The sequence below is a fragment of the Muntiacus reevesi genome, chromosome 1 (genome assembly GCF_963930625.1).
Source record: "Muntiacus reevesi chromosome 1, mMunRee1.1, whole genome shotgun sequence".
NCBI classification, from domain to species: Eukaryota; Metazoa; Chordata; class Mammalia; order Artiodactyla; family Cervidae; genus Muntiacus; species Muntiacus reevesi.
The window spans coordinates 95,440,339-95,456,373 of record NC_089249.1 but is presented as its reverse complement, the minus strand read 5'-3'; the positions used below and the strand labels follow the sequence as shown (position 1 = coordinate 95,456,373).

At 41.6% G+C, this 16,035-nt stretch overlaps 1 protein-coding gene across 2 annotated transcripts in view; it reads left to right on the top strand.

The window, feature by feature from the left end:
• Window positions 1-16,035, top strand: part of AHCYL1 (adenosylhomocysteinase like 1) — a 40,660-nt gene extending 24,625 nt beyond the window's left edge. The window contains exons 2-17 of one of the 2 annotated variants that reach the window (XM_065907241.1): window positions 864-975; window positions 3,141-3,284; window positions 4,627-4,727; window positions 5,134-5,236; window positions 6,854-6,948; window positions 7,531-7,637; window positions 8,462-8,578; window positions 8,824-8,887; window positions 9,930-10,018; window positions 10,355-10,425; window positions 10,998-11,092; window positions 11,172-11,270; window positions 11,668-11,736; window positions 12,179-12,257; window positions 13,375-13,495; window positions 13,984-16,035. In XM_065907241.1, coding sequence (XP_065763313.1) covers window positions 864-975; window positions 3,141-3,284; window positions 4,627-4,727; window positions 5,134-5,236; window positions 6,854-6,948; window positions 7,531-7,637; window positions 8,462-8,578; window positions 8,824-8,887; window positions 9,930-10,018; window positions 10,355-10,425; window positions 10,998-11,092; window positions 11,172-11,270; window positions 11,668-11,736; window positions 12,179-12,257; window positions 13,375-13,495; window positions 13,984-13,990 — 1,473 coding nt within the window. In that variant the 3' untranslated portion in view covers window positions 13,991-16,035. Of the gene's footprint in view, window positions 1-863; window positions 976-3,140; window positions 3,285-4,626; window positions 4,728-5,133; window positions 5,237-6,853; window positions 6,949-7,530; window positions 7,638-8,461; window positions 8,579-8,823; window positions 8,888-9,929; window positions 10,019-10,354; window positions 10,426-10,997; window positions 11,093-11,171; window positions 11,271-11,667; window positions 11,737-12,178; window positions 12,258-13,374; window positions 13,500-13,983 lie in introns of those variants that run through there. The other variant, XM_065907242.1, reaches the window with a different exon arrangement.

Sequence of the window (16,035 nt, the reverse complement as noted above, 5' to 3'; positions counted from 1 at the left end):
AGCACCCCCATGCCCATTGGCATTTAAGGCATCTCTTCATAATCTTTTCAAATAACAAAACCATTGCTAACTTCAGGATAAGATATACTACAAGAGAATATTCAGAAATAAAAAACAAGAAGAAACCCTAAGAGATTATGCCTGCTTTTGGATAGAGTTGTGAACAAGGGGGTAAAAAGTTTAATGTGTCAAGGTTATAAGAGGAAAGAAAACCTTATGGAATGTGAAAAAGAAGACCTGTAAAATTAGACAAATGCTGAATGAAGTTGGATCTTAAGCTTTCTCTCTCTGCTCCCCTTCTTCTCTCTGCCGCCCCCTCCCCCCGCCCCAAATTCTGCTGAAACCTTTGAGAAGAGATAGTAATTGGCATTTTGGGAGGAGTCAGAGAATAGCTTCTGCCACGCTCATTTCTGGTGGAAGAATTGCTGATTTAGTAGGAGCCACATGATGACATTAGGGCTTCCTTGATAGCTCAGTTGGTAAAGAATTCACCTGCAATGCAGGAGACCCTAGTTCAATTCCTGGGTCAGGAAGCTCTGCTGGAGAAGGGATAGGCTACCCACTCCAGTATTCTTGGGCTTGCCTTGTGGCTCAGCTGGTAAAGAACCCACCTGCAGTGCGGGAGACCCGGGTTCTATCCTTCAGTTGGGAAGATCCCCTGGAGAAGGGAAAGGCTACCCACTCCAGTATTCTGGTCTGGAGAATTCCATGGACTGTAGTCCATGGGGGTCGGACGCAACTGAGCCACTTTCACTTTCACGTGATAACATTAACTTTTAGGGGAGACATTGTATGGCCTTTAAAAATGAAACATTTCATAGAATCCTTGTTTTAAGTTAAAGCTTTTCGTCTTCCTCTTACAGCAAATTCAGTTTGCTGATGACATGCAGGAGTTCACCAAATTTCCCACCAAGACTGGCCGGCGGTCTTTGTCTCGCTCTATCTCTCAGTCCTCCACTGACAGCTACAGTTCAGGTAGGTGTGAACTTGTTCTCTCTGCTCTCTCTTCCCTGTTCCAGAGCCTTGAGCTAGTGCTCTACCCAGTTCTCTTCACTTATCTAGGATCTGAAAATACCTCTTGTCAGGACTGCCCATCTTTGTGCTCAAAGCTGATAACTTGTGGGTGGCAATGGGAATGTTCCCAGCAAGGCTTATAGCTGGAGAAGCTTTTGTTGTCTTGAGACTTTCCTCCCCTGATGATTTCTGATTGTGGTTTGTGGCCAGTGCGTGGTTGATAGTACTGGGCTGGTTCCCATTCCCACGTTTATCTACCCACATTGAGACGGGAGAAAGTCATTTTGGCTGACAGAGCTGGCCTTGAAAAAGAGGTATACTTTGGAAGCATAATTTCTGATTTCTTTGTTTAAGATATACCCTGCCACCTATTTTTTTTCTTGCCTTTTAACTGCGTGAATCATCACAATAAAAATTGGTATTTCACTCTTTTTAGTTTTCCTCTTCTATCTTAACCTTATGTAAGTAATCTTTTTTTTTTTTTTTTCTGCTTTGAATTGTGCCGCTCTCAACTTTAGAGGAGGATGTTAGAAAATTACCATAGAAAAGGATATACAATATTAGTTTGAGTACTGGAGGAAATGGGGCATATAATCCAACCCCCTCAATGTTCAACTTGAGGAAACATTGTTAAAAGATTAAAAGACTTGCCCAAGGTCATAGATTGCTGTAAATGTCAGCAAAGGAATTTGTACCAAAAACCATTTCTTCTCTTTTGCCAGAATCTTGTTTGTATTGTATTATTAACTTAAGGACTGGGCTTGAGGTACAAGGACTTTTAAAAAATAAACAGTTTTTGAAAACTTTTTATCTGCCCTGTGCCACCACACTGTGTCCCACCGTGGACAGGATAAGCAGACAAGTACAAATGGTAGTGTATGTACATGGTTCATTCGAAAAGAAGTGAATATAAAAAAAGTGAATATGCACACTCACTGTGGCCGTGTGTGCAGGGAAAGTTCCAAATATCATGGCTGTCATAAATGAAGAAGTGTCTTGGAGTGAGATAGATACAAAAAGTGATAGGTGACAAGCAGGCTAGTTATAGCTAAGAAAGAAAAAATTTTGGAAGATTGAGTTATAAGAGAAAGTAAGTTGAGATGAGTGACAAAAGCTTTAAGGAAGTTTTAAAGATCTTGATGGCCATGTTTTATGGGGACCTAGTAGAGCATTTTAAAAAGCTTAGTGATAGAGTTAAATTGTCCTAGTGGGTAGATAACCTTTAGTACTATTTGTGCTAGCTGGACAGAGGAGGATGTGTATGTAGCACTCAGTGAGAGACCTGGTATACTGGCTGAGACAGTGATCAGGAAAGCGGAAAAGAAGTGATTTGAAAGGTAAAGAGTGATTGTTATATATTCTCTTGCATATCTATCTGAAAGGACATTTTTAGCTTTTTGTGAGGCTCCTTTTATAAAGTTGACTATCTTGAGTGATCTCAGAGCTGGCAATAGAACCAGAGCTGCTTATCTTTTGTGTCATTTCTCTGTTCCTTGGTGCAACCTAATGTAAAATCTCTATAAAATTTTGTAATAAAAGATTATCTTATTGTTTTTACCCTTTTGCATTAATGGTTCTCAGAGTTTGTTCCTCTAAACAGCAACATTAGCAGCACTTGGGAACTTGTTTGAAATGTTAATTCCTGGGTGCCACCTGAAACCTACCGAATGGGAATTTCTGGCAGTGGGACCTAGCCTTTTGTGTTTCAGTGAACCTTCCATGTGATTCTGATAGATGTTTTAGATACTTTGAGAACTGGTGATCTATAGAAATAGCATTCCTTATATGCCCTAAATTACTCTTCCATTTTTGCCGTGTCTGGTTCCAGTCGCAGTTGGGACCAAGTGCCCCATGAGCTGGTGCATATTTTGGGATCAATAACTCCTTATCACAGGCACTGATGGCAAAATTATCAGGATGGGTAAAAGAGCTGCAACACTGAAGGATCTACAGGAGTTTCATTCATACCATTTCTTAGACCTGAAGTAGAACGGAGAATGATGTAAAAGGTGGCTCCAATTAAGAGCGTTTGCTTAACTTAAATGAGAGTCCTTTGGGGACTGTACTCTGTGGAGTTGGGGCCGTTGAGGTTTTTCTTTCCTCATTTCTTTCTTTCCTGCCTTTAGCTGCATCCTACACAGATAGCTCTGATGATGAGGTTTCCCCCCGAGAAAAGCAGCAAACCAACTCCAAGGGCAGCAGCAATTTCTGTGTGAAGAACATCAAGCAGGCGGAATTTGGACGCCGGGAGATTGAGATTGCAGAGCAAGGTAAAGAAAGGGGGTGGGTCGGGGACCAGAAGCAACGCACTTGCTGGTCATCAGGATGCACAAACAATTTAAGACTTGAAAGCTAGCGAAAGTCTCCTGGGAAACTCCAATATCCTGAACTTTTAAATAAACAGCTCTCTCTGTATGGAGCTTGAGCCTCAGGATTCTTGTTCTCTCTGCTGCTTCCTGTTCTCAGCGTGTGGTAATTACACAGAGTAGTTTCTCTTTTCCTCCCCCATGACACCATATTCAGAGATCTGCTTGCAGAGTCAGCAAATCCTGGATCAGTACATAGTGGTTAGTTCTGCGGGATCCTACCATCGCTGCCAATCTCAGAGACGCAGATTTCCCAGAAGTAGCAAATGTTGGGAGGGTTTTCAGCTAAGGATGTGGTGACCTAGGGTCTCTTTTGGTCTTTGATCCTAAGCACCCTCTGCTGGATCAAGAGTAAAAATAATTTGACAATCAGTTAAATCTTGGTTTCTCTACTCAGCTCTACTTAAAATAATGTCTCTTTACTTTTTTATCACACTGGAGACATGTTCTATACTGAGTGGGAGTACAGAACTCAAAAAAACCAACGGAATAGGATTAGACAGCATAGATAAACAGAAGCAAGTGGCTTCTGCTGATGCAAAGTCTTTCTTCCAGGTCTCATGATTTTACTCTGTAGGAATCCATTACCCAGTGACATAACTACTCCTTCTCCCAAATGAAGGATGACACTCACCTTCCACTTTTGAGAATTTGACTACATATAAACCCTCTATGGGCTTCCCTGGTGGCTCAGATGGTAAAGAATCTGCCTGTAATGCAGGATACCTGGGTTTGATCCCTGGGTTGGGAAGATCCCCCTGGAGAAGGGAATGGCTATCCACTCCAGTATTCTTGCCTGGGAAATCCCACGGACAGAAGAGTGTGACGGGCTGCAGTCCATGCGGTCACAAAGAGTCAGACACAACTGAGTGACTAACACTTTCACTTTTCACTTTCAAGCCCTCTACATATAAGTCTGAAATAGTAGAGGAAGAGAGAAATTCCAGGTGGTTGGATGACAACTCCCTGCTCTTGTTCTGCAGTTGAAGCTGCCTGACATCAAATAAATATGCTTAGAGGGAATTCCCTGGTGGTCCAGTGGTTAGTACTCTGTGCTCTCACTGACAAGGGCTCAGGTTCAGTCCCTGATTGGGGAACTAAAGTTCCACAAACTGTGTGGCAAGGCCAAAAAAGAAAAATAGTTTTTCTCCCTTACCTCACCATATCTCAGCCCTAGATGTTGCTGGGGCAGAAATTAATGATCTCACTAGTGCAGACCTAGCTCAAATCCTCTGTTCTTTCACAGACATGTCTGCTCTGATTTCACTCAGGAAACGTGCTCAGGGGGAGAAGCCCTTGGCTGGTGCTAAAATAGTGGGCTGTACACACATCACAGCCCAGACAGCGGTGAGTTTGTTGGGAGAAAATGTTGGACTTCTGGTGGTGGGTTGAGGAGGGGCATGGTGATTTTTTTTTTGACTGGCTTTTCCTTCCCTATCTAACCTCCAAATGCTAGCTATTAACTGGACCTTCCAGTTACATTATAACGGGGTTTTCTACTTTGATTGTATAACTTACTTTTAACAAACCTGCCTTAGGGAGATCTAGATTTGCAAAATATGATAGCTATAAATATGTTACTAAGATTACCTGTTTTGGGTCAAGGTAGATTCTGGTGCATTAAGTAGTGGATTATACCCTGTTGTTACTTGCCAGTGTTGCGCCTGTTGCCACTGAGTTCCTAGGTATTGTCCTGTTAATCAGCACTCCTGCCTGGCCGCCTTCCTCACCATCTCTTTGTACACCTGCACAGGTGTTGATTGAGACACTCTGCGCCCTGGGGGCTCAGTGCCGTTGGTCTGCCTGCAATATCTACTCCACTCAGAATGAGGTGGCTGCAGCGCTGGCTGAGGCTGGTAAGTTCAGCTTTTGTCCACTGTTTACCTCAAAGTAAATATCCAAACATCATTTTTACATACCAGAATTATCTTTACTGTCATATATGTCTCGGAGCTATAAAATGTAGAGGGTAATAAAAAATGTCAAAAGGAAGGAAATGGACAGTGAAAATCCAGATCCATAGTGGAACATTATATAGTCATTTAAAATGATCTTTGTACACATTCACTTTTTTAAAAAGTGATCTTTGTAAAGAATCTAATATGTGGAGAAATGCCTAATTCTAATGTTAAATGAATAAGAACTTTAAACTATGTGAGCTATATGAGTATGAGCTCAGCTGGTTTCCTTTCACAAAAGTTTCATCACTTTTGAGAGGACACAAAAAGTAAGTACCTTGTGTTCATTAGATCTGATAGTTCATTAGATAATTTGGTGTTCAGTATTGCACTGAAAATATATGAACTAGTTATGAGTTCAGTTAAACATAAAACAATTTTTATTGTTAAAATGTTCAAAGGAAAATCACTCTGAAGTTTTTTTAAGGTTCTTCCACTTTCCTTTGATCCTCAGAAAGCAGCTGTATCTCACTTTTGTTTTTCTTCTTTACTCTTTTCAGATGTTTATTGCAGAAAATTTTAGAGGTTCCCAAAAAAACCTAAAATCTTACTACACAGAGATAATATATTATCTCCTTTTTAAATTATCATATATTATCATATTATGATATAGGATAAATATATTATCATATTTCTCATTTTTTCTGTTCACTCTTTACAGAGGTGAAATAAGTCTCAGTATGTATCCAATTTTATAACCTAAATATAACATTTTCAGAAGTAGTTTCCATGTCTTTCAAAAATTTGACCATATCATTTATAACAGTCATGTGACCATGTGATTTTTACTTCACTATTTTCCTAATGTTGAACATTTAGGTTGTTTCAAGATATTTGCTAACATAAGCAATGTAATGAACAACTTCATTTGGATTCCCGCTTCATTTTATCTCCTTAGAAGAAAGTTGCATATAAAAAAAGTACCAAAGAGGGGCTTGCCTGGTGGCTCGGTGGTAAAGACTCCACCTGCCAATACAGGAGACATGGGCTTGGTCCCTGGTCCAGGGAGATCCCACATGCCACAGAGCAGCTGAGCCCGTGCGCCTCAACTGTCGAGCCTGTGCTCTAGAGCCCGGCAGCCGCAACTACTGAGCCCATGCGCTCAGCTACTGAAACCTGTGTGCTCTAGAACCCATGCTCCAAAACAAGAGAAGCCACCACAGTGAGAAACCCACACGCCTGCAAGGAGAGTAGTCCCTGCTCGCCACAGCTGGAGAAAAGCCCATGCAGCAACGGAGAGCCAGCACGGCCAAAAATAAATAAATAAAATCATTCAAAAGAAAAATTTGACCAAAGAGAATAACATTTTAAGGTTCTAAAATACTTTTAAAAATAAAAATCCCTTAAATTCTTGCCTGATTTCTGGACTAAAGATGCTCCCTTAACTTTTTGCCCTTCGTAAGTTGTTTCCTTTCCAGAATAATTTCCGTAGCCTTTTTCTCTTCAGGTCTTAGAGATGTTGGGATAGGACACTCCCCAAAGGAGGAATCAGCTGATTTGTTTTCATCTCTACAGGAGTTGCAGTGTTTGCTTGGAAGGGCGAGTCAGAAGATGACTTCTGGTGGTGTATTGACCGCTGTGTGAACATGGATGGGTGGCAAGCCAATATGGTAATAATGCATATTCATCCTATACTTTTGACAATGGATTTCTTTCCTTTTTTCCCTCAAAGCATGGTTCCCTAAATATGTTTTGGATGTTTGGTCTTACACACTTACTTTGTTGCCAAAGTGGTTAGCTTGATACCTTTTCAAAATGGGTCTCAGTACTGAATGGAAAGGCGGGGGAAGGGTAAGACCAACTGAACACATTTGGCTCAAACACAGCAGAATGAAATAGAAGAACATGATATGGTATCTCTTTGGAGTAGAGTTATGGTTTCTTTCCTCCCTGCCCCAGCTCTCCTTTTGTGTTCCAAGGGGCTGTATTTCAGGGCTCTAGACTGAAAATGAGTCTGTGATTAGCCTACTGCTACTCTTCATTGTAGCCTAGAACAAACTTAGGAATCCTTTTAACCATTTTACACCAACAAATTTGACTGTGTTTCCACTATCTAAACCTGCTCTAAGGAGCTCTGAGAAGTGCTCTTCCAAAACATATAGGGCTCTCTTACTAGTGCAGAAAGTGGGTTCAAAGTTCCCCCCAGCTCTAGCAGCCTGAATGCCCATAGAAGTCTTCTGGCTGTTCTATAGATCCTGGATGATGGGGGAGACTTAACCCACTGGGTTTATAAGAAGTATCCAAACGTGTTTAAGAAGATCCGAGGCATTGTGGAAGAGAGCGTGACTGGTGTTCACAGGTAACAGATTCTGGAGTAGCTGCCCCTTGTGTCCTTGCCTCAGCAGATTCTTCTGGTCTCTTTTAGGCTTTAGGGCTGTGTTTCAGGCTTGTAACTTAAATGGGAGTATTTTCATTAGCTAACACTTTTGAGTTTTTACCTTTAAAAAATCAGGGAGACCCTCCTAAAAGAAGTTATTTCAGATTCTAGTTCAGACGTTTTCTCACCTATTTATTCACTGTGATTCCCCATCAGTGCTGGGAGGTAGGGAGCGAGTATATCTTGAAAAGCTGTATTCAATTTTAGATTATACTTTTATATTTGAATTTTAAAAATCTATTGTAAAACTACATGTTATACATATTATAAAAAATAAACCTGGGCAAAATATGATTTGCTTGTTGTAATACCTAAAAAATACCTAAGAGAGTATTTCTCATTTGGGGGTACCTTGCATATGCTTAAACACACACACGCACGGAACCATATCAGAATCATTGATAATCTTTATCAGAAGTAGGCGTGGGTTTGTTGTTTTTTTTTTAAAGATTGAGAAAATGCTTGGTCTAAGGAACTATATCCCCTTTTATGGAAGAGAAGTAAATTTCTTAAATTGAAAGATTGGTTTTATTCCTTCCAAAAAAAGTAGTGGGGGTTGGGGAAGAGAAAATGAAAAGACATGAGGAGGAATAACAAGGAAATACCTTGTTTACTGATATTCTTGGGCAAAAAATAAGACTGGGGAGGGCAGCACAGAGCTTGAAGAGAATTAGGCAGACTTTGCCAGTTACTGTGTTTTACCAGCTAACTTTGTTTTTGTTTTTGTGGCTTTCTTCTCCCTTTAGGCTATATCAGCTCTCCAAAGCTGGGAAGCTCTGTGTTCCAGCCATGAACGTCAATGATTCTGTTACCAAACAGAAGTTTGATAACTTATACTGCTGCCGAGAATCCATTTTGGATGGGTAGGTTGAAATGTATAATTATTCAGATTTGTAGGAGATAAATTTGGGTTGGGTTATAATGTTAGTCTGATATCATTCCAGTTTTGCCCCCTGGTCTTCCAGTGGCTTTAAAAGTTTGTTAGAGGGGTTCTGAGCCCAGCCAGCTTCTAGTTGAAGTTTTCACGGGGCGTTGCACCACACTTATTTTCAGAGGGACTGTGTTTCAGCTGATAATGTTTGAGTTAAGCCCTTGTCTATTTCCACAGCCTGAAGAGGACCACAGATGTAATGTTTGGTGGGAAACAAGTGGTAGTGTGTGGCTATGGTGAGGTAAGTAGCTGGGCCTCAGTGTCTGCCTTTTCATGGGCTTGTTACAAATGTCGAGTGAAGGAGATTTGTGTTGTCAGTGTAGAGTACTGATAAAGAGTTTAGAATATGCTTTTAGATAAAGTATCTCAAAATTGTAGCAAAAGTCCTTTATTCACACAAATGCAGACATATGGAATGAATTGAGTTTTCAGATTGCACCACTTTGTCTTATGATATGGAATGTTGGCATCATTTCCCCCCAGTTATAACAGTAACCTTTTATGAGACTTAACTCAAGTTAAATATGTAGCATTTTGGCTCCACAGGTGGCCAGTGAAGGGTAGAATCTGAAGTGGCCTATAGTTGATTATCTCTAAACTAGATCAGATGATGAGATTGTATTTATTTGTCATAAACAATGATCCACAGAAGTTCCTGAGCTGCTAGACTGTCTTGAGTTAGATACTTCTCAAGTGACAGTTAATCAAGTTTTCCTAGAATAAGAATCTGAAGGTAACCTTCAGACCAAGCTGCTCTTCCTTGGTCTCATTTCCCTGATGGTGATACTTTTATTTCCTTTATCTCTTTTACTGCCCCAGTCTCCAGCCTTTGCTATGAAATGTCTGGTAAAATCACTTCTCTGATCACAATATAATCAGGATCAGTTTCTCCTCTGCTTGGATTGAAGCGTCTTTGCCAGGATTTGCTAGATGATTGATGGGTTCAAGGGGGTTAATTCCCATCTCCCAGAGAGCATGCCTGCCCAAATATGTGTGTGTGCTCTGCTCAGTTACTCAGTCGTGTCCAGCCCTTTGGACTGTAGCCCACCAGGCTCCTGTGTCCCTGGGATATTCAGGCAGGAGTACAGGCGTGGATAGCCATCCCCTTCTCCAGCAAGAGTACTGAAATGCGTTGCCATTTCCTACTCCAGGGGATCTCACAAACCAGGGATTGAACCTGCACCTCCTGCATTGCAGGTGGATCCTTTACTGCTGAGCCACCAGGGAAACCCATCCTAAATACCCACGCCTTAGTGGACCTGACTTCTGTTTTACATCTGCAGGTGGGAAAGGGCTGCTGTGCTGCCCTCAAGGCCCTTGGAGCAATTGTCTATATCACGGAAATTGACCCCATCTGTGCGCTGCAGGCCTGGTAAGAACAGAGTGGTCATACCATTAGATTCACTCCAGGTACTTTATATTTCCAAGAGTTTGTGATTGATTGTATTGGGAAAATTCCTCAAAGAAGGAGACAGCTATAATTGCTCTGTTCTCTCCATTGTAATCATAGGGCACTCATAGAGCTTCTTGGTATTTTCCCTTCCTGGATGGAACCTTGGAGAGTTTGAAGGGGCCAGTGTGTGTATTTTAGCACAGCTTATCACTTATCATTCCAGTGAGGTAGCCCTACTTCAGAAATAGATTTGCCTCATTTTGTGACCAGCTTCTGTCCCACTTTTGCTCATGGTATTCCTTTCTTTTCTTCCAGCATGGATGGGTTCAGGGTGGTAAAGCTAAATGAAGTCATTCGGCAAGTTGATGTTGTAATAACTTGCACAGGTGAGTGTCAGAGCTTTGTGTTAGTCAGTCATGTCTGACTCTTTGTGACCCCATGACTGTAACCTGCTAGGCTCTTCTGTCCAGGATTTCTCTCGGCAAGAATACCAGAGTGGATAGCCATTCCCTTCTCCAGGGGATCTTCCTGACCCAGGGATGGAACCCAGGTCTCCTGCACTGCAGGGAATTTCTTTACTGTCTCAGCTATCAGGAAAGCCCAGCAGTGCTTTGGTGTACATGAAAGAGTATTAACTGAGGTTGAATCTTGAATGTGATCTAGTTGACTTGCATATAAAGTAGGTAAGACCTATGTCCTACATAAAAGTCTGAGAACTAGAGTAAGCAGTCAGAACCTTAACATATTTTCTGGAACAAAGAGCCTTTTTTCTTGATGTCTTTATGTACTGCTTGATCTTAAAAGGAAATAACTGAACCTTAAAGAGCTGTTATGCAACACACATGTCTTTCCTCACATGCTCTTTAGTGCCAGGAGTTCTCTTTCCCATGTTTTAACTGAAAGTCAGTACCTTTCCCCCACAGGATCTCTTTCCTCAGCTACTCTGTTTTACTTTTAGGAAATAAGAATGTAGTGACACGGGAGCATTTGGATCGCATGAAGAACAGTTGTATTGTATGCAATATGGGCCACTCAAACACAGAAATTGATGTGGTAAGGTTTCTCTTACCTGTTGCTAGACCTTTTTTCCTTCTTCCATTATAGCCATTCAGCTTCGCTCTCTTCGTTTCAGACCAGCCTCCGCACTCCTGAGCTGACATGGGAGCGAGTACGTTCTCAGGTGGATCATGTCATCTGGCCGGACGGCAAACGTGTCGTCCTTCTGGCAGAGGTGCACATCCTGAAGGGTTCGGGCAGCGCGGCAGTGGGCTTAGCCCCCGGGGAGGGGTGGCAGGGTAAACACATTCGGCCAGTTTTTCCCTGAGCTCTATCTTTGGATGGAAGTATATTTCTCAAATATAGTCTGGTCCCCAAAATAGAATCACTCAAAAAGTATCTACTTTTTACTAAACAACACACTACTTCCTGACCACAGCTGATTCCTTAGTGTGTCAGACTCAGGTGGACTTACAGAAAACCAGATAAAACCTAGAGTCCTGATTTAGAACTGTACTTCTTCCTCTACCAGCTGAGTCGAGGGGTATAAAGTCCTTTCCTGCAGTTGTGTGGCTTTCGAGATGGGACAGGGATCACTCAGCTCACCGCAGGGCTCTGTTCCCACATTTCAGGGTCGCCTGCTCAACCTGAGCTGCTCCACGGTCCCCACCTTTGTTCTGTCCATCACAGCTACAACGCAGGTACGTGACCAGATGTCAGCCTCGCCCGCACTGAGATGGCTGGGTCTGGGCCTGGGTCCGCGTTCCAGTGAGAGCGTGGCCTCCGATGTTCTTAGCAGCCTGTTTTCTTCAAGTTACAAGTTGTAGAGATTTAGGCTTTCTCAAGTATAGAAAATAATCGTTAGTTAGAGTCAGTGTTTGTGTTCCTTTGCGTTAACTATTTTCATTAGGAATACAGTGTTCCAGCTTAGTTGTGTTTAGTCTGTTCTTTTATTAGGACCTAAACAAAAGCACCAATAAATCCTCTTATGATGTGTGCTGGTGTTTATTACCGCCGACGTCCTGGGTGCTGCCACTGTGGTAGTTTACTGAGCACTTACCCTAAGGCCTTGTTAAACCTAGCTTTATTTTAATGTCCCTAAGAAGTGTTTCTGTGTTTTCTGACCCACTTTTCCTGCCTTAGGCTTTGGCACTGATAGAACTCTATAATGCGCCTGAGGGACGATACAAACAAGATGTATACTTGCTCCCTAAGAAAATGGGTGAGTGAAAACAGTAGAAACCTGTGTTGATCCCTAGACTGTTACGTGGTTTGGTAAAATGAGTATCATGAAAAGCATTGGATTTAGAGTCAGGATTATAATCCCTCTTCTGACACTTAGTGGTTTTCGGACCTCAGGACAAGTTCTAATCTCCATGAACCTCAGTTTCTTTGTCAGTAAGTTGAGAATACATACATTGCAAAATTGTAGCAAGAAATACAGCTAATGAGTAGAGGTGCTTTAGCACAGTGGTTTAGAGTAGACACTCTTATCCCAAGTAGTTTATGAAATTTAGTAAACTTAACTACCACTGATTACAGCCAGGGACCAAAATGGAAGAAACAGAAAACCAAGTCTAGGTTTTATTGTCCATCCTGTATGAGACATACAGTCTCTTGTCATTGCAGCAGTCAGCAGTGCTGTATTCACATGACAATACATCTAACACATTAGATCCTTACCTTTCCAGATAGGATGCCAATCTCCCCTCGCATTCGTCAGCCCAAACCCCTGTCCTCTTAAAGCTGAAAACCACCTTGGTTTTGTCCCCTCCAGTAGCTTACCTCAGATTGCTTTTTGGTTTTTAATTCATATTCATAAAGGGTAAAAGCCCAGGAAGCTTATCTATAGAAAACTAATATAGTTGTGCCAGCTGCCATAGAAATCCATGATCCAAAGATTTGAGGCCGTTATGGATCTTACTCTAGGTAAATGTGGATGACTTAACTCTTTTGAGCTCACTAGGATCCACCTTGATTCAGAATTTGACTATAATTCAGCTAAGGAATTTGTTGCAGGAAGGTGAGGGTAGTACGTGGTATGTTGGCCATTGAGGTAAACCCAAAAGCTTTACCAGAGAAGAATGGAGGGTGCAAGTCGCCGTATTTTGTCACCCTGGCAAATGGCTTTCTTGATATGTTCTGGTTGTACTGAAAGATACCTTAAAGACAACCTTGAGTGGTTTTTTAATTAGGCAGATGTTCCAAGTTAGATCCTTTCAGTGTTATTCCAAGCTTGTCCTCTCTCTCAGAAAGCTTCAGATGAAATAATGGGGAGGCTATGCCCTGAGAGGCATAATTTAAATGGAGTCTGCTCCCTGCTGCTTTGTTCTTCTTAGATGAGTACGTTGCCAGCTTGCACCTGCCATCATTTGATGCCCACCTGACAGAGCTGACAGATGACCAAGCAAAATATCTGGGACTCAACAAAAATGGGCCATTCAAACCCAATTATTACAGGTAACTTGGGGGAAAGTAAATGAAAAGATATTCTCCCTGATATAATGCCAAGCAGACTTTTCTAAATAGTATTATAGCTGATTTTGAAATGTACAAGAACTCTGCCCCACACTAAAAAGCAAACAGAGAAATTATTTAGTAGTAGATGTAAAGAAGTCAGTAAAAAGAAGATACAAAAAAAATTTCTAAAATTTTGGAGCTTGAGCCTCCCCCACAGAGATTCTGATAGATTTAGTCTAGAATGGGGCCCAGGCTTATTTTGTAAAACTTCTTCAGATTATTTTAACATATTGTCACGTTGAAAGTCACTGACTTATTAGGGAGTAGGAGAGAAAGCTAGAGATGGCATTGTTGGAAATCCTGTGGAAGCACAGTGAGAAATGATCCCTGGGGAATGACTGCAGGAATACCTGGCCTGATATTTGATTCTTCTCTTGGAACTCTCATGTGGAAAATACAAGTGCTAACCAGTCACTCTTTCTTTACAGATACTAATGGACCATATTACCAAGGACCAGAACACATGAACCACACAATTCTAAAAGAAATATTTTTTAAGATAACTTTTATTTTCTTCTTAATCCTTTCCTTTTGATTTTTTTTTCCTATAATTTCTTTCTTGTTTTTTTCATCTCATTATCCAAGTTCTACAGACCACACAGGAACTTGCTTCATGGCTCTTTAGATGAAACTGAGATTATAGGTTTCTCACCCTAGTCACTAAAGAAGGATTTTACTCTCCCAGCCCAGAAAGGTGATCCTTTCTTTTCCATTTCTGGGGACTTAATAGTCTTAATTGGGTACCTTATTAACAGGAGATGCTAAGGTACCGTCTGTGTGGAACAATCTGCAATGTCTAAATTGCCTTAAAAGAGCCCATTTCTCAGCTGCTGAAATCAGTGCTCTTTCACTTCTTCAGAGGAGCAGGGATGGTACCTACCAGGCAGGTAGGTTAGACGTAGGTGGTGCATGTTAATTTCCCCTAGATGTTCCAAGCCCTGTTTCCTGTGTAAAGGTGGTATGTTTGGTCCGGAGACGTATACTAGTGAGCGTTGCTTGTTAAGACCCAGTAGGCCCACTTGGATTTAGTACAGCCCTTCCTCCACTCCCACCAGACCCTCTCATTTTTCAGATTTTTAACCAGACTATTCTGTTAAGTTGAATTTTGTCCCCTAGCATTTATTTCTGTTTTTGTTTTAGGGTTTTGGGGGTTTTTTTTAAGTAAGAAAAATGTTTAGTCTTAATATTGAGGAGCTCCTTGAGTGATTAGTTGTTATCAATTTATCTTTTGAACCTTTGGAGCTAAAAGTACAGAGTTGAGTCTAGAGAAATGCTGATTTCAAACTCTGATAATCCCAGTTTCTAGCCCATAGTTCATAGCATCAATGAACTGGGGCCATAATAGTGGATTTTATCAGCTCTGCCCATCAGCTTGTGCTGGAAGCAAATTTCTTGAGTCATTAGTTAGTATATAGCACTGAACTCTCTTTAAGAGCAAATTTCTGATCAGCTGTGCTTCTGCAATTTAAAATATTTAAAAGGAGGTAGGTGTGGATGGGAGGAGGAAGGCTAAATTGGGCCAGGGCGAGGGAAATTAGCTCTGTTTAACTTGTCTGGGACATTAGGCCCCATATAACTTAGTTTTACAGAAGCAGTACCACTTTTGATTCACACGTGACACAGAAGATGCGTGAACTGAGACCTCAAAGGGCAGTGTGTGCATAGAGTAATCGGTATGTCCTCCTCATGCCCTCTAAGAACCCAGAGAGGCACTCTCAGAGATCAGCGAGATGATGTATTCCCCTGCCATGAACCCTGCTTACCAGCATTTCTGCATGGTCAGACGAGCTCTATGCTCATGAGCTTTAAGTGCATAATTATCCAGGATTCTAAATCCTCAACTTGTTCTAGCTTGTGATCCTTCAAAGTTGGGTCAGGCATTAGTGCTAGATACTAGAAATTTTCATTTCCCTATTGCCATTGATCAGAGAGACAGGCATTAATTAAAAACAGAAATATAAGAAAGGAAAGCTTCCACCCTGTGACTTCCTATCAGGGGACAGTGATCTTGCCAAAAATTTTTTCCCTTTCCTTTTTCTCCCCACCCTGCCCCTTCCCACTCCTTGCCAGTGCAACCATGCTTTCTTCTCTGTAGATGCTAACAGTTCAAGCCCTTTTCCCAGGGCATTTAACCAGCCAATCAGAACAGCACATCCTTTAGGGGAGATAACCTGGCCAACAGTGGTATCCATCATGTCAGCTCTGCTGGAGGGAAGGGGCTCGGGTCCTGCTGCCCTCTGGCTTGCCCCCTGCTCCCATATCTATTACTGTGTCCATAGGAATACTCGGTAAGGGCTCCGTCTCTGTCAAGCCATGTAACAAAGGACACTGTGGGAAAATGTCTGGCATCAGAGGGAGCATGTGGAGAGCAACTTGGGAGGAACAAGTTTATTTTGTATTGAATGATTTTTAATGAATGCAATATTAATCCTTGCAGATGAGCAATAATCATTAAAGTCAATTAAAATGATAAGACCTCA